Here is a 21,364-nt window from a genome sequence, read left to right as displayed (position 1 = left end):
TTTAAATTTGTCGAGATACATAATATATCAAATGAAGATATATTTTTTTTCGATTTTAAATATGTCGAGATATATAATCAAGATAACATTGTTCTTTGTTTTTTTTTCTTCTGTTTTTGGTTTTCTCTACTTTTGCTATGATAAGTTATGTAACTATTGGTAAGTGAATGGCTTAGAAGCTTCTAATTTGGAATATATATCTTGGTTGGATATTTTTTAGTTTGGACAAACAACATAAATTCCAACAGTTGAATTTTTTTTATGTTTTGTATAATTATTGAAAATTTTGATTTTTGGTCTGTCGAGATACATAAATAGCTCTCGAAACATTCAAGGAAGATACATTTTTTCCTTTGTAAAGATACATAATTAGTTAGTTCTTGATACATTTTTTCATGTAAAGATACATAATTAGCTCCCAATACTTTTTTTATTTATTTTTTAATCTGTCGAGATAATATAATTATCTCCCTTATACATCCAAAGAAGATACATTGTTTTCTTTGTAAAGATAGATAATTAGTTAGTTCTTGATATGTTTTTTCGATTTTGAATTTGTCGAGATACATAATACATCCAATAAAGGTATATTTTTTCGTGTAAAGATACATAATTAGCTCCTGATACATTTTTTGGGGTTTTTTGATCTGTCGAAATATATAATTAGCTCCCTTATACATCCAAAGAAGATATATTTTTTCCTTTGTAAAGATACATAATTAGTTAGTTCTTGATACATTTTTGCGATTTTGAATCTGTCGAGATACATAATACATCCAATAAAGATATATTTTTTTCGTATAAAGATATATAATTAGCTCCAGATACATTTTTTTTTATTTTTTGATCTGTCAAGATATATAATTAGCTCCCTTATACATCCAAAGAAGATACAATTTTTTCTTTGTAAAGATACATAATTAGTTAGTTCCTGATACATTTTTGCGATTTTGAATCTGTCGAGATACATAATACATCCAATAAAGATATATTTTTTTCGTATAAAGATACATAATTAGATCCCGATGCCTTTTTCTGATTTTTTGATTTGTCGAGATATATAATTAGCTCCTTGGTACATCTAAATAAGATACGTTTTTTTCTTTTGTAACAATACATAATTGGTTTTTGATATATCTTTTTTTATTTTGGATCTGTCGAGATATAAAATACATCCAATAAAGATACAGTTTTTTCGTGGAAATATACATAATTAGCCTCCGATATTTTTTTTTATTTTTTTATCTGTCGAGATATATAATTAGCTCCCTGATACATCTAAAGAAGATACTTTTTTTTCTTTTGTTACGATACATAATTCATTTCTGATATATTTTTTTCGATTTTGGATCTGTCGAGATACAAAATATATCAAATGAAAATATATTTTTTCGTGTAAATATACATAATTAACTTCCAACACATTTTTTTATTTTGAATATGTCGAGATATATAATTAGCTCCCTGATATATCCAACAAAGATGCATAATTAGTTGAGATTTTTGTAATTACTTTGTAAGGATAGGGATTTGTGTAAATATGATTAGTTGAGGTGTATATTTATGTTATTTTTCTTTTTAGTTTTCATTCCGATATTCGATATTCATAATATGGTCTAATTAATTCATTTTTTTTATTGATAACTTCGGTATTCGAGTTAGTTTTGCACGCCTCAGCTATATTCACGCTTGAAATCGAGACATTTGATTAAGGACAGAGAAGCCTCATTCGTTGTACCACATTCTTTCACGGTGTTAGTTGGTTAAATAGCTTGTTTTATTTGAATAGTTGTTAGTAAATGCATTATCATATATTATATTATTTTCCTCATTATATAATGACATATATTAATTATTTTAATAGGATACAAAGGTAAAATTATTTTTAAGAAATAAAGATAAGATAAAATACGAAACTACGAATAACTAATTAAAGAACATTTCGATTAATTACCTTAAATTGTAGAGAAATTTCATTAATAGGTATAGTTTATAGCGTATTAATTATGTAAAATAACTATAATTTGTGTATTCACGAAGCGTAGGTACAATTACTATAGGAAAAAGGACATGGGCTGGCCATTTTGAAAAGAAATGGGCAGCCCATGTAAAAGTTGGACAATTGGAGCCAGTCGACCCAATTTAATTTCGATTTTTAGCCATTTGGTCTATCGGTCGCATGTAGTCTCTATACTCAATTGATACACTTTTATACTATATTAATACGCTTTTATACTACATTGATACACTTTGATACCACATTGATACACTTTTATACAATTATTGTATAAAATATATATTTGTATTTGGTTTCAAAGATTCATGTATTTGATATCAAATATTGTATTTGATTCATAAAAAAGAAGAGCAACAATTACAATGTTATAAAATCATATTTGATTGTTAGAAAAACTACACCAATTAGAAGAATAACTTCTTCTTTTTTTAAGCTTAAAACTGCATAACTTATTTTGAAGTTAGCAAACTTTAAAATCTTTATGATTCAAATCAACCGTTGAGTAATGGCGTTATAGATAAACAAGAGGATAGCTAAAAACGGAATCACTGGATTGTGATATTTGCAGAAAAAAAAAACTCTAAGGATAGTAGCAAAAAAAAAAGGCCTAAATGACTATATTTTGAAATTTAAAAATCGATGGTCAATCGGCGGCAATTATTTTAGCCGAGTGGTTATTCTTGTCCTTTCCCCATTACTATATCAGACATGTATCAATTGTATCAGTGAAACAATTGTATCACACATATATCAGTTGTATCAATGAAAGGATGGTATTTATGCAGGATATCAAATTGCATCAACTAAACAACGCATGATAAACTGTATCAGCGCGTGTATTGTGTAGCTACTATGCAACTCAAAACGTAGCTACGTTTAATGAATTTAGAAAAAGTAGTTATATTTAATATTATACAGTCTAAAATATTTTACTGGGTCTTTCGAAAATAGCCTTTCGACCTCCCCGAGGTAGCGATTAGGTCCGTGTACACTTTACCCTCTCCAAACTTCACTTGTGGAATTTTACTGGATATGTTGCTGTATAGTATATACAGTCCGAATATTGAAAAATCAACATAAACACACACCTTAACTTATCATATTTACACAAATTCACACCCTTATAAAGTAATTACAAAAATCTCAACTGATTATGTATCTTTGTTGGATGTATCGAGAGCTAATAATGTATGTCGATAGACCCCAAAATGAAAAAAACGTATTGAAAGAGGAAAAAATGTATCTTCGTCTGTAATATGTATCTCGATAGATCCAAAATCGAAAAAATTATATCGAAAGCTAATTATGTATCTTTATAAAGAAAAAAACGTATCTTCGTTAGATACATCGGGAGCTAATAATGTATCTCGCCGGATGCAAAATTAAATTTTTCAGTAATTATGCAAAATATATAATTAAGCTCCAACCTATCAGGATTTATGTTGTTTGTCTCTAAATATTTGTCAAGTTGCATAGTTTTTCCTTAAATAGTCATACATTGGCTAGTCAACATGACTCATATTTAGAACTGTCAATATGGGTTGGCCCAGCCCATCCAGGCTAGCCCACAGTGGTTTTGAGTTTGACGGGCCAGATCAGACTGGCCCATCAAAAAACACCAAGCCCACACTATTACTCTGTGGGCTGCAGGCCTCACGGGTCAATCCACTTTCAAGAAAATAATATTTTATAATTTAATTTTAGAATATTAATAAACATAAGTATTATCAAACAATATTACATAGTGTTAATACTTGTTAATCAAGTCTCCAACACCTCAAAAGATACTCCTAATGGAGAAATTAAATAACTTTTGGCATGATATCTGACGAACCAAATAAAAATACTAATAAGCAATCCAAATAGTTGCATGTATTTGACTTACGGGCCGGCCTATGGGCTAGCCCAACCCACATTGCTCAAGCCCCACGGGCCACGAGCTTATCCAAGCCGGGCTAAAATGCCCTATTCTTAAATGCTCTGTAAAAATTGAAGCCCAACTCCATCAAATTATAGGCTGGATCGGTCGGACCGATCAAATGGATTTGGCCCACATTGACGGCTCTACTCATATTTAAATAGCAATGGGCCAAACGAGCCCAGTACTAAATCTGGCCCAATAGCCCACAACTCTTACAACAAAACCCTAGTCTCTCCATATATATAATAAAAACCCTAGTCTTTCAGTATTATTATTCACAGTGAGAAGAACTACGTCGTCCAACAATGTCGAAGCGAGGTATAATAAATTAAATATCGAAATGTAACTTTAAATGTGAAATGTAGTGGATTTTTTAATTATATAGCGCTTAATTTACCATAAAAATAAAATTATTAATCGTTATTACAACTTGTTCAAATGTATTTTTATTGTTTGATGTTGTGTATTTTTCAATTTTTGAAAAATGTAATTTAAATGTGAGATTTAGACAAATTTATGTGAAGTTTAGTGAATTTTTTAATCAAATAGAGCTTAATTTACCATAAAAATCAAATTATTAATCGTTATTACAACTTGTTTTAATGTGTTTTTATTGTTTGATGTTGTGTATTTTTTCAATTTTTGAAAAATGTAATCTAAGTGTGAGATTTTGAGAAATTTCCAAGTAATACAACTCCTTATTTGTATTGTAACTCAGTTGATTGCTTGGTTAATCGTAGTATACATGTGTGCTCATTTATTGTTTGATCGCATGCATTTTTTTCAATTTTCGGAAATGTAACTTAAAACTTTGAGAGTTAGTTAGAGAACTTTTAAGTCATTTAACTTCCAATTTACTTGAGATAAACAAGTTATTTATCATTATTTGAATGAAATGATAATTTGGATATAGCTAGAACTTGTTTCTTTGTTTCATATGTAGTTGATCTTGACTAATTTGTAGTGTGATTTAGTTGATTGTTTGGTTGATCGTGTTATACATGTGTGCTTATTTATTGTTTGATCACATGCATCTTTTCAACTTTTGGAAATACGTAGAACATGACCATTGATAGGAAGGTGTGGGAGGAGTAGAGGGTTAGTGGGAGGAGTGCTTTGTTTTTATCTGTGCCTGTAGTATCTTGTTTATCTTGTTCGTAGTGTTCTGAGGATGTTTGTGATCTCGAATAGATAGTTTATAGTATTACTCTGTGGGTGTGTTGTTTCATTTATTATATAGCGTTGTGTTGTCTCATTTTGTTGTTTATTTTTATGTTTTTTGTTGTTATACTGTTATCTGTCTTGAGTTGGGGGTCTATCGAAAACAATCTTTCTACTTCATCTGAGGTAGTGGTATGGACTGTGTACACTTACCCCTCCCACCCCTCCTTGATCCCACTTTGTGGGAATACACGGGGTATGTTGTTGTTGTTGGAAATGTAACTTAAAATTTGAGAGGTAGAGAACATTTATGTCATATTAACTCCTAATTTACTTGAGATAACAGGTTTATCCTTATTAGAATGAAATGAGAAGCTAAATATAGCTAGAACTTGTTCAAATGTTTTTTCTTGAATTGATCTCGGCTAGTTTGGTCTGGTTGTAGCTTTGTTGATTACTTGATTGGTTAGTTATCGTAGTATGCTGAAACTAACCTAATAGGGTAGAACATGTATGCATATATGTATTGTTTGCTCTCATTTATTTTTTCCAGTTTTTGAAAATATAACATAAACTTGGTACTTGAAGAACCTTTTAAGTCATAGAACGCCTTGTTTACCTTAGGAAACAAATTATATATCGGCCTAATAGAGTAGACTTTGTTCAAATGTTTCATGTAGTTAGTCTTGAGTTTCAGCTAGTTTAGGATTGCAACTTAGGTGACTGTATTATACTGAAATGAATGCTGTAGTGCCTGGTGGGCTGTTATCTAATACTCTAGAGTCTAGACGGACAGTATACGAAAGTAATTGCAGAATTCGCACAAATTGGAACTAATTTGGGAATTTTATTAATGAGCTGAATGGTTACACTCGAAAGATTGTACAATTCAAAAAGATAAAAACTCCATAGCTTCGAGCTTTGACCTGCAAGGGAGAAGATGCAATGGAGAAGAAGGTTCAGATGGGGCAGAAGAAGAGATGAGGAAGAAGAAGAATTAGGAAGAGAGAATTTTAGGAAGGGAATAATACCAAGTCATTAACTCCTCTTCTCTCTTTCAGTTGGGTGATTAATAACAACCCAACTTCATCTCCACCGTTAATATCGTAACCGCTTGAGCTTTAAATCTGAGCCGCTCATTTTATTTAAGTCACATGGTTACTTCTACAGCTGCCACATGTACAACCTTTGATAATTTCCTTCATTTCTCTAATTCGCCCAGATATAGCATGTTAGCTAGTGTGGAAGATGTGAGGATGTTTCATTTAGTTGACCTCGAACTAGTTTGAGATTGAAACTTGATTGATTAATTCGCTGTTTTAAGATTTAATTTATGGATACATAGATACAATTCAATCTCTACTTGTTCTATAGAAATTTCATCTTTGTTCTTAGTGTTTGATCTCATGTACTTTGGAAATAGTTGAAAAAAATGTTACATTTGAAGAAGCATAGGTATGAGATTTAAGCAACTTCTAATTAATATAACCTTAGAACTATTTTTATCGATATCAGAAGGAAATGAGCCTAATAGAAGTGTCACACATTTGTTTCATATAGTCGACCTTGTTTGGAATTGAAACCTCATTTGTTAATTGTGCTATACTTATATTAACCAAATACAGTGAAACGTGTTAGATATTTCATATAGTTGAAGCCTAAGTTGCATGGACTCTTCACATTTGATGCTGCACCCTTGTCGGATTCTCCAAGAATACACTGCTTTTGGAGAATCCGGGACTCGCCCGCCGACTTTTTTGAAGAGTCCGAGCAACATAGATGATTGATTGAATATCTAATTATGTCTATATGTAATTTAAGGACGTGGAGGTTCCGCCGGGAACAAGTTCAGGATGTCGTTGGGTCTGCCGGTGGCAGCAACTGTTAACTGTGCGGACAACACTGGTGCGAAGAACCTGTACATCATTTCAGTGAAGGGTATTGGGGCAAGGCTTAACAGGTTGCCTTCAGCTTGTGTGGGTGATATGGTCATGGCTACTGTCAAGAAGGGTAAGCCTGATCTCAGGAAGAAGGTTATGCCTGCTGTCATTGTTCGTCAGCGCAAGCCGTGGCGGCGAAAGGATGGTGTTTTCATGTACTTTGAAGGTATATTTAGACACCCTTAAGTTGTTTTTGTTGTGAAATTGCTTTGGTTTTCATATTATGAGTTTGCCAGTTGCTTTCTTTGACCTTACTTTTCTTTCCATTTTGTTTTTGCAGATAATGCTGGTGTAATTGTGAACCCCAAGGGTGAAATGAAGGGTATGTTATTTTACAGTCGAGTTCTTTCAGTTTTACTTTGTATCTTTGGTTCCTGCGTTACTTGAGCTGAGGATCTTTTGAATACAACCTCTGTACCTCATAAGAAGGGGTAAGGCTGCGTACACCCCACCTACCCCAGAGTTGTCATTGTTTGACCATTCATACAATCTTTGGTTCTTGTTACTTTTGTTTTGTTATGCTTTTCTTGAGCTGAGCATCTATCGGAAACAACCTCGCTACCTCATAATGAGGGGTGAGGCTGCGTACACCCCACCTGCCCCAGAGTTGTCGTCGTTGTGTGACCATTCATACGATCAACCATTACTTCTATGATAAGTTTTTCTCATAACTTGACAATCAAATGTAATTGTGTTAAGCAAGTCTGTATGAGTAATCATGCATACATCTAATCATTCAAGTTCGTTGTTGTTTCACTTTTGCATCTCTGGTTCCTGTTACTTCTGTTTTGTTACGCTTTACTTGAGCTGAATATCTATCAAAAAACAACCCTCTACCTTATAAGGAGGTGTAAGGTTGCGTACAGCCGTACACCCCACCTACCTGAGTTGTCGTTGTTGTTTGACCATTCATACAATCAACCATAAACATCCTCGCTACCTCATAAGGAGAGGGGTAAGGCTGCGTACACTCCACCTACCTCAGAGTTGTCGTTGTTGTTTGTGACCATTCATACAATCATCCATAAACAACCTTGCTACCTCATAAGGAGGGGTAAGGCTGCGTACACCCCACCTACCCCAGAGTTGTTGTCGTTGTTTGACCATTCATGCAATCATCCATAAACAACCTCGCTTACCTCATAAGGAGGGGTAAGGCTGCGTACACCCCACCTACCCCAGAGTTGTCGTTGTTGTTTCACCATTCGTACAATAAATTTTCTCATAACTTGACAATCAATGTAATTGTGTTTAGCAAGTCTGTAAGTAATCATGCATACAACTAACAACGATAAAGTAGAAATACATAAAAGTAATTGATTCATCATCTGTCATCTATCAATTCCACCATTCCAATTCTTTTTGACTATTAGGGGTCGTTTGGTGTGATGAGGTATAAGGGATAAATGGTCCCGCGATAAAATGAAGCACTATTTTATCCCATGTTTGGTGTGAGGTATTAGTTACTACCGGCATTATTTATCCCACCATTTACACCATAGTGATGGGATAAGTTATCTCATATATATGGTGGGATAACTAATCCCGAGAGTAATTATCCCGGGACAATTCTTTCCCAACCAAACGACCCCTTAATGCCTAGCAGAATCTGCGTGTTTCATGCTAGTCATTAGTCACTCTTACTCTGACCATGTCCATTCTGTTTTCTGTTGTGTAGGTTCTGCCATTACTGGTCCTATTGGAAAAGAGTGTGCTGATCTATGGCCCAGGATTGCAAGTGCTGCCAACGCCATCGTCTAAGTTTTTAAATTTGTGTTTTGCTGATAGTTTTCGTTTTGAATTTTTTGGATCTCTGAGTTACCTTTGTCTTGGTAGGAACTATTACTGCATCTGGCTATGAGAATTGTGCTGTACTGCAAAGTTTTTCATCTATGTAGAAGTGCATTACTATTTCAGTTTCTTCATGGTGTTCATGTCAGTTGTTGCAAATCTGAATTATCTTCTTACAATGTCCTAACACAGACATCATATCGCGGGATTTGAACCTCTATTACCATTTTCTAGCAATGTTGTACAGTTCCCAGAAACCATTTTTAGATTGCGATAGAGTTACTCGATATGGTATGGATAGCGTACATTTTACCCTCTCCGGACCCCATCAGGTGGGAATTCACTGGGTATGTTGTTGTCGACAGAGTTACTTGTAACTTTTAGACTCGATACTTGTAACTTTCCATCTCTGCTTTTACAACTTTCGATTTCACAAACTTGAATAAAGTAACTTGAAGTAACATTTTCGCTGGCATCACAGTATTAAACCTGTCGTTCAAGTAGAATAGACTACTGCTACACTTGAACAGCATCTAAAGTTGGATACTGAGAGGAAAGGATACATAATTCTTCCTATGGTTGCATACATATCATCTCAACGACAGGATACCTAATATAGTCCCACGAAATGGGGTCTAAGGTAGATTGTATTCGGACTTTATCTCTACCTCAGAGGTTAAGGAGGACTTGAGGTAGAGAGGTTGTTCCTGATGGACCCTCTAGTCGAGACAAAAGAAGGTCCAGAAAAAGAAGTAATCCATACATATGATCTATGAAGGGAAAAAGAGGCACGATTCAACAACATACCCAGTATATTCCCACAAGGTGGGATCCGGAGAGCGTAAAGTGTAAGCAGAGAAAAAGGGGCACAATTCACCTTGTGATATAAAGATTTGATTGTAATTTATTTTCACAGTTCAAAACCGGTCTACGAAAGCAGATTGAAATGCAAAGTACTACCTGGAGATTGATTGCTGCATTGCTTCTTGTAAGTCCTTCAAGATTCATCATGAGCTCAGTTGAACTCTAAGGCTGCTAAGAATCATAGTGCTCGATTACATGAACTCAGAATGGACACCGTTAGTAGCAATCACGTGCTAGCAACTACTAACGGAGCCCATTTCCTTTTCAAACTAGCTAAGGATTCTGAAAATGTATGTCGAGACATACAGGTAAAAGAATCCTTAGTTTCAATCCGATCAAATTTTCCAAACTTAAAGAGTGGTTATGCCATCTCTGTTGATCAAGGAACCAAATCCGAGGTGGTTGCATCAGCGAGAGAGGGATTACATCTTCTTGAAAGACAGATGAGTACAAACTCCCAACACGTATGGATCTGCAAAGTGTATGCAGTCCATACCACTACCTGAGATGAAGTAGAGATGTCGTTTCCGCTAGACCCTCAGCTCAGGACAAACTCAACACTTAAGGATCCGCAAAATGCAACCCTGGAGTAGGATGGTTGGGAGGGGTCTTTAGGAACCATAGAGGCAGCGACTGGGTATTACGCTACATAAAGTGCATTCATCACATCACAAACATCTTCGCTGAGGTCCATGCACCTAAGCAGGGCCTCCCCAACTAGCAGCACAACACAAGTTATTACTGCTGGAAATTAACATCGACTCAACTGAAGCTATCCACATGCCTCGAGTGCAGGTAACTAATGCAGAAGCTGGGAGTTCCAGTGCCAACACATGCTGGTAAAGGAGGGAGCAATCAGCGAACAGCACAGTTCTTGACGTACCACGTGTTTTGGTAGTTCCTCCGATATTTGCAACAACAGATGCGGTGTGGACAGACATTTCAAGAACAACTTTTCCGAGGAAAATCTCTATTTGTAACAGTAATATGCGCGGGGCCAGGCAATGGTCCAACAATTGACATAGCTAACTCTGAACATTGTATGATGAAAACTCAAACGGCTCAAAGAAACATACACGAAAACTCAATTGTAGGTCTTTTAAACTATCATCCTATACACACTTTATACCTTTATGATCAATAAGCATAAAGATATTAAGTGTGTGATTATTACCTAAGCTTCCCCTAAAGAATGAATTAAAGATATATGCATTAACAGCATGAGCTAGAAGAAGTACAGTAGCTGAAACAAAGGATTATGATCATTATATCAAACAAAATTAACTTCCACTTGATATTTCTAGCCAACAGAGAAAAAAATTGTTTACATATCGATGCGAAATTAACAGTAAACATAAAAAAAGTATGCTTAAAAACTACATCTTAACTACCACCTGTGCAGCAGAACTCTTCCTCACGACTCCTCTAGCGCACAACTCGTTCAATAACTCCAAAGCCTCCTCGGCGAAGCCTTCATAAGCAATGCCTTCGATTAGAATAGTGTACGTAGACTCGGTAGGTTTACATCCCTTTGAAATCATATAAGCCAAGAAGTCAATTGCACGATCTGTTTGGCGACCTTTACACAGTCCCAACAGAATGGCATTGTAGGTTATAGCATTGGGTCTGACATCCAATCCTTCTAAGTCATGAAAGAACTTAATGGCTTCGTCGACTTTTCCTTCCCTACTTAGACCTGATACAAGCGAGGAATAGGTAATTATATCAGGTTGGAGACCTTTCTCTCGCATTTCGTTCAGCAGTTCAATCGCAAGTTCAGTTTTCCCAACTTTGGATAGTCCGTCGATCACTGTATTGTAAGTGATTAGAACCGGAGAACAACCTTTGTTGCTTAGTTGATTGAGGATTTCAACTGCAACATCAACCTTACCATCTTTGCATAAAGCCGTGAGCAATGTGTTATACGTCACAATATCAGGGTAACAACCTCTACTCACCATAACTTCCAAATACTCGATCGCTCTATCCATTTTCTTCTCTTTGCAGAATGCATGAAGCAATGGATTATAACTCAACGAGTTTGGAGTACAACCATACTTAGGCATCTTGTCCAATAAATCAATAGCCCGTCCCAACAGTCCCTTCCGACATAGAAAATTGATCAAGATGTTAAACGTGACAACGCTAGGAGAACATCCTTTTCTAACCATATCAGCCAACAGTTTCTCGGCATCCATCCACCTACCTGTACTACACATACTACGCAAAATTATATTGTGGGTAATCACATTAGGATGGCAACCGTAAGATGGCATATTATTCAGAAACTTGATTGCTTCATTCAATCTCCCTTCTTTACAAATCCCATTTATAAGAACATTGTACGTGACCACATCAGGTACACATCCTTTACTCTTCATTTCATCCAACAGCTTCATTGCTTGCCCCACGCCACTTTCCTTACACGTTGCTTCGATTAAAATCGTGTAGGTAATCACATCGGGGTAACACTCTCTCTGCAACATACGGTCAAGAACAAGCATAGCTTGTTTCAATTTCCCACTATCACATAAGCTACGCAAAATAGTATTGTACGTGACAACATCAGGTGCAACACTCATTCGATCCAAGACCTTCAATGCATTATCAATTTCTCCCGACTTACAATAACCACTAATCAACACATTGTAAGTAATAACATCAGGAACAGCCCCAGAATCCTCAAGAATCTCCAACACCCTCGTAGCCTTCTTCGTTTGCCCAAATCTACAAAAACCACGAATCAAACTCGTACACGGAATAATATCAGGTGTATCCCCCCGATACACCATACTCTCAAGATGCTTAAAACTTTCTTCCAATTCCCCATTTCTAACCAACCGACGAAGATAATTATTACTCTCAAATTCTTCAAGACTTTGAGATACGTTGCTCCCTTCAAGATGCTCCCTTTTCTCAACACTCGACAACCTACCATTCGTCGTCCCTAAAGTCTCACTTCTTGAAATACCAAAACTGCTCTTAGACCTCCTATCATCACTCTCAAATTCTTCAATATTTTCAGATACATTGTTCCCTTCAACAAACCCCCTTTTCTCCACACTCGACAACCTACCATTCGTCGCCCCTAAAATCTCACTTCTTGAACTAGCAAAAACCTTATTACCTCTGTCCTTCCTCAACTGCCCCACAACCAAACCACTCTTAAACCACCTATCATTACCCTCAAATTCTTCAAGATTTTCAAATATATTGCTCCCTTTAACACAACCCCTTTTCTCAACACCTCTTGAAACAGCAAAAACCTTACTTTGTCTGTCTTTCCTCAACTGCCCCTCAAGCAAACTACTCTTCAAACTCCTATGACAACTCTCAAATCCATCAAGATTTCTCGTTTTCTCAATTCTTGAAATAGCAAAAACCTTATCTTGTCTATGTTTACTCAACTGCCCCTCAATCAAACTACTCTTAAACCTCCTATTACTACTCCCAAATCCATCAAAATCTGTCCTTTTCTCAATTCTTGAAACAGCAAAAACCTCATTTTGTCTGTGTTTACTCAACTGCCCCTCAAGCAAACTGTTCTTAAACTTCCTATTACTACTCACAAATCCATCAAAATCTGCCCTTTTCTCAATTCTTGAAATAGCAAAAACCTTATCTTGTCTATGTTTACTCAACTGACACACAAGTAAACTACTGTTGTTGAACCTCCTATTATTACTACAACCACCAACACTGATTTCCTTAAAACTAGACTGAAATGAGCAAAAACCTTCATGGGTTTGCTTAGTTGGGACCATTAACTCCATTACAACAAGTTTACAACAACAACAACAACACAATCAAGAATCAGTATTCACTAAAGATTGCTCATATTTCAACTATATGGGGTTAACAAAAATTCTTTTTTTCTTTATGGTGTTGTTTTATTTTGCTAGAAATAAAGGATTAAACAGAAAAAAAAGGAAGCTGATACTTGGAGAGTTTTTCTTTATGGCTAAGAAGAAGAAGAAAGTGACAAAGCTGCTGCTATTTTATTTTATTTTATTTTTTTTTAAAAAATCTTTTTCTTTCTTATCCTCTTAGGAGTTCTTTTGGGCCATTGGGCCCATATTGATTTTCATGATTTTTTTGAAGTTTTTGCAAGGATTGTCTCTAATTCGGGATTCTTTAATAAATGGTCTTTTCAAGTCTATTTTTTTAATTAAATAGACTATAGCCTTTTTTTGTTAGGGAAATAACTCACTTTTTTATATTTAAATTTATAATTTAAAATGACTTACTATCGGAAACAACCTCTCTACTTTTTCAGAGGTAGTGGTATGGACCACTTACATTTTACCCTCTCAAAACGCACTTTGTGTGAATACACTGGGTTTGTTGTTGTTGTAACAAGTTTTAAAAGTTTCAAATTAGTCCACAGATCAGGAACTTACAAAATTTAAACAAAACTCCCCCCATCAATTTTTTAAATTTTTTTTACAAATTAATTCAAAACCTGATTTACAATGGACAGATCGATTATTGATCAGACAAATCTATTATCAATTCGAACGATATATAGACAGATCGATTATTGATCTGAACGACATATGGATGGATTGATTATGGATCCAACCGATATACGCACAAATCGATTATTAATCCGACTGATTACATATATACCCACAAACCTTTTTCTTTTTGGAAAAAAATGGACTAAAATTAATGGAGAGTAGAAAACTTACAAATTGAGGAGGAGATAGAACATTTTAAGAATAAAATACTAGCTTCAAAAAGAAGAAATTTGAAGAAATCAGGGGCGGATCTATAGGGGGTTCACGGGTGGCATATCACCGGCAAACTTCGATCGGATAACGGTGTATGTATATATATATATATGATAAGAGAATAATTATGGATATGGACTTATGAGTGTGTAAGTTGGGCCCAAGACTTGGTGTGGCAAATGAAGTATAAAGAAGGACTTAAAAACACCAAAATCAGCCCATGACTTAAACTTGATGAGAGCCCATTCATTGAAGGGCCTTTTGGTCATTTAACTTCCATTTTGTAATAGCTATTTAAGGAACATGTTAGGGTTCCATTCAGCAGATTTTGATGATATTTGTGAGTGTAGAACACTTTTAACAAGCTCTCTCTAAATGGAGGAGTGACCAAACCGAAACTAGGGCACTATACAAGGGTGGAATCACTTGTATGTTGTATTTGCTTGGAAACATTGATGCTTGGAAGGTGGAATCCAAACTTGTATCTTTATAAGAGATAGGTTTATTGTTGTGGGTAGCCTTAAGGGTCCAAGATTGTCCATTCTTGGGTTCTTAAGATTATTCCTTTATGTGGTCAATCTATCTATCCTTTTACTTTCATTGTAATCTTGTTTAGAGTTTGTGTTGTAATCTTGTGTCCTTCTTCTTGTTGTTGAATATGAATCTTGTAGTCATTGTGTTCACCTTGTTCTTTTTGTGTTGCTGCTAATTTGGTGTTGAAAACACAACTCTTTATCTCATTATTGTGTTGTAGTAGCGAATCCGAGAGTGGTGTCCATCTTGGTCCTCGAATCCTTAAGATTAGTGGACTGTTTTGGAGTGTGTTTGGACTATTTTTGTTTCCATTTCATGAGTTTCTTGGGCTGTTTAGTATCATTTGGTATCAAAGCCGAGTTTGATTTCGTTCCTACGAAGTCAATCTTGAGTTTGTTACTTAGAAAATCAAAAACTGAAAAAAAAATTCCAGAAAAGTTGAAATCTGTCCATTTTTGTTTCTTGGCCAAAAATTGTGATCTTGTTGTCTTGGCCAAGATTTGTTTGTTGTGTGTCTAGATCTAGTAGTGTTCTTGTGTGTTTTGTTATTTCTAGTGTTAGTCTTCTTGTTCACTAACACTTTTGTGTCTAGATCTAAACTTGAGCTTAAACTTGTTGAAAGTTGTTGTTGTGAACAAGTTATTGGCCATGTATTGATGTTGTTGTTCTTGGCCGTGTGGTGACCTTTCTTGTGGACTTGTGCAGGACATTGTTGGTGTTGTTATTGTTCTTGAAAAGTTGTTGTATTCTTATTGTTCATCACAATCTTCACCCCTTGTTAAGACCAAAACAGCACACTAAAGTACTTGGCCGTTTGTTGGAAGTTTATAGTTGACCTTGTTGTTGTGGAATTGTTGTTGTTCTTGGGATATTGTTGTTGATTTTCTTAGTGACTCTTGAAGTGTTCTTGATGTTCTTCCAAACCTTCATAACTTGTTAAAATAAAGTGAAAGTTAGATCCCAAAAGGTGAAGGAAAAGTGTGACAACTTTGTTAGTCTTGAAAGACTTGCCATCACTCACCAATTAATCAATCACATTTCAACCACTTTCCCATAAAACAAGGATCCATGTTTTAAGGAGGAGTACAAGTCTAGTCCAAGACTTTTGAGTCTTGAAATTTGAATTGAAAAAGAAACTCCAAAGACTAGTTTGTGTTTCCCTTTATTGAACAAGTTACACCAAAGTCAAAATTGTAAAAATTGATCAAGACTTTACAATTTGGAAAATAAAATTGTTGAGAACCGAGGAAAATCACGGACTGCCACGTCACAAATTACTGTTCACCAATAAATTTAAGCTCAATTTTTGATCTTTTAGTTTCATTTTGTGTCTTTAGTTTCGTTTTTTGATTCCAAATCTAATTTACAAGCTAGTACTAGATTGTGAGTTAGTTTTGAAACCGTTCTTCGTGTTAACTTTCCTTTGTGTGTTTTAATTCTTTGAGTCATTGTAATACGTCTTTGTGTTTTCCTTACTCCTTGGAGTCCTTGTCAACGTTAGATTCAACTCTCAACACCACTCGGAGTACAAGCAAACTTGCAACACTTGTGAGATTGAGTGTGAGGATCCAAGAGTCAATAAATAAAAAGAGAGAGTGGGGATGTTTTTGTACAACTAATGTGTTTTCTGTTTTTATAGGTAACTTCTTTGCCATAATGAACACCATTTTGGCCCTCGTAGATGCTATGTCCAGAGACCTTGCTAGGGCAAATGTGGGTCTTGAAAATATTTACTCGGATGTGGTAACTATGGGTGAGAGGTTGGATCGAATGGAGAGACGAAGGAACTCTCGTGCTTTTACTCCCGAAACATTACCTACAAAAGCCAATCCTCCAAGTTCACCACAAAATGCCATAAGCCAAGCTACAAATTACCCATAAAACTGAGAACAAGGTAGACCCCTTCCCCCGCTAATTGATCAAGTCCAACAAGAAGGACTTGTAAGCCAATTTCCTCCCATCCAAGCTCCACAACCGAAGCTCCACATTACCAAAACAATCCACTTTACCAAATCAATCCTCTCAATCGAAACTCCACTTTACCAAAGCCTACACATCCAAGAAGAGGAACATGGTAGAGAGAGACATGAAGTATATGGAGCCTACGACAATGCTTATATGATGGAGGAAAACTTGATTCGGATAAGATTGAAGCTGAAACTCAAGATGGAGAGGAAACCGAGGTTCAAAATGAAGATGTTAGCCGCGAATTGTGTTTGTGTTGCTCTCGGGTCCATCTTGTTGGTGGACTATTTTTGGAATTATTTTTGATATGTTCCTTGTTGTTATTGAGCTCTTGGGCTCTTTATGTTTTTGCGGGCTATTTTTTAGTGGACTCTTTGAAGTGACCAATTGAACGAGGTGAAGCCGTGAATTTGTGGGCAAATTCCTCTCAAGATGAAGAGGATGATACGAGAATAATTATGGATATTTAATTATGAGTGTGTAAGTTGGGCCCAAGACTTGGTGTGACAAATGAGTATAAAGAAGGACTTAAAAACACCAAATTCAGCCCATAACTTAAACTTGATGAGAGCCCATTCATTGAAGGGCCTTTTGGTCATTTAACTTCCATTTTGTAATAGCTATTTAAGGAACATGTTAGGGTTCCATTCAACAAATTTTGATGATATTTGTGAGTATACAAAACTTTTAACAAGCTTTCTCTAGATGGAGGAGTGACCAAACCGAAACTAGGGCACTATATAAGGGTGGAATCACTTGTATGTTGTATTTGCTTGGAAACATTGATGCTTGGGAGGTGGAATCCGAACTTGTATCTTTGTAAGAGATAGGTTTATTGTTGTGGGTAGCCTTAAGGGTCCAAGATTGTCCATTCTTGGGTTCTTAAGATTATTCCTTTATGTGGTCAATCTATCTATCCTTTTACTTTCATTGTAATCTTGTTTAGAGTTTGTTCTGTAATCTTGTGTTCTTTTTCTTGTTGTTGAATCTGAACCTTGTAGTCATTGTGTTCACCTTGTTCTTTTTGTGTTGCTGCTAATTTGGTGTTGAAAACACAGCTCTTTATCTCATTATTGTGTTGTAGTAGCGAATCCGAGAGTGGTGTCCATCTTGGTCCTAGAATCCTTAAGATTAGTGGACTGTTTTGGAGTGTGTTTGGACTGTTTTTGACCCCATTTCGTGAGTTTCTTGGGCTGTCCCGTATCAATATATATATTGAATAAAATTGGTATATTATTTAAGTGCCACCCGGTGCAGCAGTTGAGGAAGTCATGCCAGTAGCAAACACGCTGAAATTTCACGTAGTATACTAGAGTTAAGTTTAGATGCCAGTAGTATTTGGTTACTTTTTGTTTGTTATTCTATTTTCTATAAGGTTTTTTTTCTCTTGACTTAATCTTTGTTTGACTCCTTTTTTTTGGGTAATCTTTATTTAAGAATTTTTAACTTGTAGAACATAATAATGATGCTTGGCTTGATGTTATAATTTCTTAACAATAGAATTGGAAATATCCATCGTATGTTGGCAATTATTTTGTACTTTCACGTTGACTGATAAGTTGAATTTAACTCTTGTTTACACAATTTATAGTAATAACAACAACAACGACAACAACAACCAACCCAGTGTATTCCCACGTAGTGGGGTCTGATGAGGGTAAAATGTATGTAGTCCATACACTACCTCCGGAGAAGTAGAAAGGTTGTTTTCGGTAGTATTTATAATAATAATCACATTTTTATTATTTGATCTATTTGTCTATACAAATTGAAAAAACAAATAATCAAATCAAAACCCAAAGTCTACAAAATCGACAAAATATTTATCTTATTTGGGGCAGTGTAAATAGCAAAACATAAAGTAAAAAATTAACTGATTTCCAGCTGAATTCGTAAAAATTAGGTTCTTCGATAATGTTTCAATGAAATTTTTCTTCAAAAATCTCTTATTAACAAGCCAAATTTTAGTGGGAAGCCCATAAAAATTATCCTTTTTGAGTAGTAGCTTTAACGTTAAAAGTGACATGGCACCCGCAACCTCAAAATTCTAGATCCGCCTCTGAAAGAAACAATGAATTTTTAGTAAGAATGGAGGAGAAAAAAGTTGGAGAGAGAGGGGAAAAAGTAATTTGAAATTGAAAAAATGAGTTATGGTTTATGTTTTAAGTATATTTGTAAATAGCTCCCGTAGTTTTTAATTTGTTATTATAGTCCAATTCTTTAATAAAGGAATTTTTTGTTTTGTTTTAAAATCTCTCTCTCTATATAAAAGAGAATTAGACACCTGCTGATGTGGTACCTCTTAAATGCAAGGAAATTTATTTATCCTTTTTATCAATTTTTTGAGATTTTTTTCTCTTATAGTCTCCCCAAAATATTTTGCTACAAATTAAAATTACTTTTTCAGTTACTCTTTAATTATCCACATTATTGCTCAATTAAAAACCCCAAGTATTTAAGAATATTAAAGGGTCATTGCCCATTAGTTTAAAAGATATCCTCACTCTAATAATTCATTCCAAGTAAAATTAATTTTAAAGATTAAAAAAGGAAGAAAAAAAAAAGTTCCTCACCAAACCTCAGAATTTTTGTTTTTTTCTCTTTATCTTACTCATATATCCTCAACTTCTAATCTTAATGACAATTTTTTTTCCCTGTTCGGTGTTCGTATTGAAGCCCCGACTAATCTGGGTCGCGTGTTGCAGGACACATTAAGATGGTAGCGGCCTAAAAGAGTTTTGTTATTGGCCCAAAAGATGGGGCACCTCTGGTTAAGGGTGGAGCAGTCCCATCCACTGCACCCTGCACCAGCCCACTAGCAAAACAAAAGGCAAGGAACTTCTTTCACTAGTATAGTATCGGGAACATGCCTAGAAGAGGATTTCATAATTCCAGAGGCGCCCAAGCCATCCTTAATTCAATATCAGCAGTTCATCCAACGATAAACAACATTCGAATTATAGAGCTACGACACAATCAAATCCGAACGAACAAAATGTTGAATTTCATGGTGGCATTTCTTTGTTATTGGCAGCATATTAGTTTTCTTGGTTTAAGAAAATGGGTACATGATTTTATTTTGTTCTTTGCTTGATTTATAAATTAGTCTTTTGCATGACATTTGTAAATGTGAAGAAAAAATTGAAGTTTACTTTGTATAAATTATCAATATAAAGAAATATTGCTATCCTGGGTAAATTGAAAAATATAAATTTTGATTTATATTTGTATAAGTAAATTCTTTAGAATATATGTATGTGGATTTGAAATTTAATTTGTTTATATAAATGAATTCATTAAAACATATCTATATGAATTTGATCTCTTTATGTTAAACATAAATTGTTTCAAGATCCAACAAAAAAAGAATAAAATTCTATTACTTGAAAGAACAACATATCAAAATTGAAGATCAACTTGTGAACCATGAAAATGGTTGCAGTTATCAAGTATAAATCCTTTTCTTTTATATGTATATATATATATATATATAAAAATAGTCGGATATTTCAATATTAATATATTTCAATATAAATATTCTGATATTTTAATAACTCTTGTAATGATATGTTTTCTTGTAATGATATATTTTCTAACGATAGAGACAGTGAGATAGCAAATTAATGATCGCGTTTTTTGATTTTTGTTTATATCAGATTTGTAAAATCCTACTCAGTACTCCCTCTTTCCTATTGTTTCTTCATGTTTATCATTCTTATTTTCCCCAAACTTTTTTTTTTTTTTTTTTTTTTTTTTTTAATATATATATATATATACCCTGTTCATCTCTTCCTCTTAATCTATATTTTTAATATCATACTTCTTTAACCACACCCCGGAAAAATTTGTTTCTGGCAACTAATACTCGTCCTTTGTCTATAGTGCAGACCTTTTGGACTAAAAACGGCCAGAATTCCTAGGAATTTACAGGTTAATCCATCGTTGATATTAAAAAATTAAGAGACTAACCATATACTAAGGGTAAGAAATTTGAAGTTAATTTACATGATAATGCATGAACTATCAAAGGGTAAGAAATTTGAAGTTAATTTACATGATAATGCATGAACTATCAAAACATATATATAAGAATATGAACATAAATAGAAATATTTTTGAGGGGAAAATATAAGAACTTACATGAAGTAACTAGGAGAGAGGTTTCCCTTTCGGGAATCCCCTAAAGATTGAAAGAGAAAACTTGAAGCTTTTATTCAAACCAAGATGTTACAAGGGAAAATTTACTGGTTTTAGGTAGACAGGTTGTTTGGGAGAAAGGGGCTAAACATTACAAGGAGATGTAGAGTTCGTTCTTGCTTCTCTGTGTTTTGCTACTACAAATGAGTGCCTTTTATAGGCAAAAATTTACAAGAAAGAGTGGTTATAAAACTGCTACGTGGCTTAAGTATAGTTGGCCGACACTTTTGATAAAGGATAA

At 34.6% G+C, this 21,364-nt stretch overlaps 2 protein-coding genes across 2 annotated transcripts; one reads left to right on the top strand and one right to left on the bottom strand.

The window, feature by feature from the left end:
- Window positions 1-4,059: 4,059 nt before the first annotated feature.
- Window positions 4,060-8,960, top strand: LOC107873638 (60S ribosomal protein L23). The gene is made up of 4 exons (XM_016720563.2): window positions 4,060-4,256; window positions 6,921-7,205; window positions 7,320-7,361; window positions 8,718-8,960. The coding sequence occupies exons 1-4, from the start codon at window positions 4,244-4,246 to the stop codon at window positions 8,798-8,800; spliced, it is 423 nt and encodes a 140-aa protein (XP_016576049.1). The 5' UTR covers window positions 4,060-4,243; the 3' UTR covers window positions 8,801-8,960.
- A 1,978-nt stretch (window positions 8,961-10,938) lies between these two features.
- On the bottom strand, window positions 10,939-13,699 carry LOC107873639 (pentatricopeptide repeat-containing protein At1g09900). The gene has a single exon (XM_016720564.2). It carries the CDS (start codon window positions 13,465-13,467, stop codon window positions 11,071-11,073), a length of 2,397 nt encoding a protein of 798 aa, XP_016576050.2. The 5' UTR covers window positions 13,468-13,699; the 3' UTR covers window positions 10,939-11,070.
- Between the last annotated feature and the right edge of the window lie 7,665 nt (window positions 13,700-21,364).

The sequence above is a fragment of the Capsicum annuum genome, chromosome 6, assembly GCF_002878395.1.
Source record: "Capsicum annuum cultivar UCD-10X-F1 chromosome 6, UCD10Xv1.1, whole genome shotgun sequence".
Classification (NCBI taxonomy): domain Eukaryota; kingdom Viridiplantae; phylum Streptophyta; class Magnoliopsida; order Solanales; family Solanaceae; genus Capsicum; species Capsicum annuum.
This window is presented reverse-complemented; position numbering and strand designations above follow the sequence as displayed.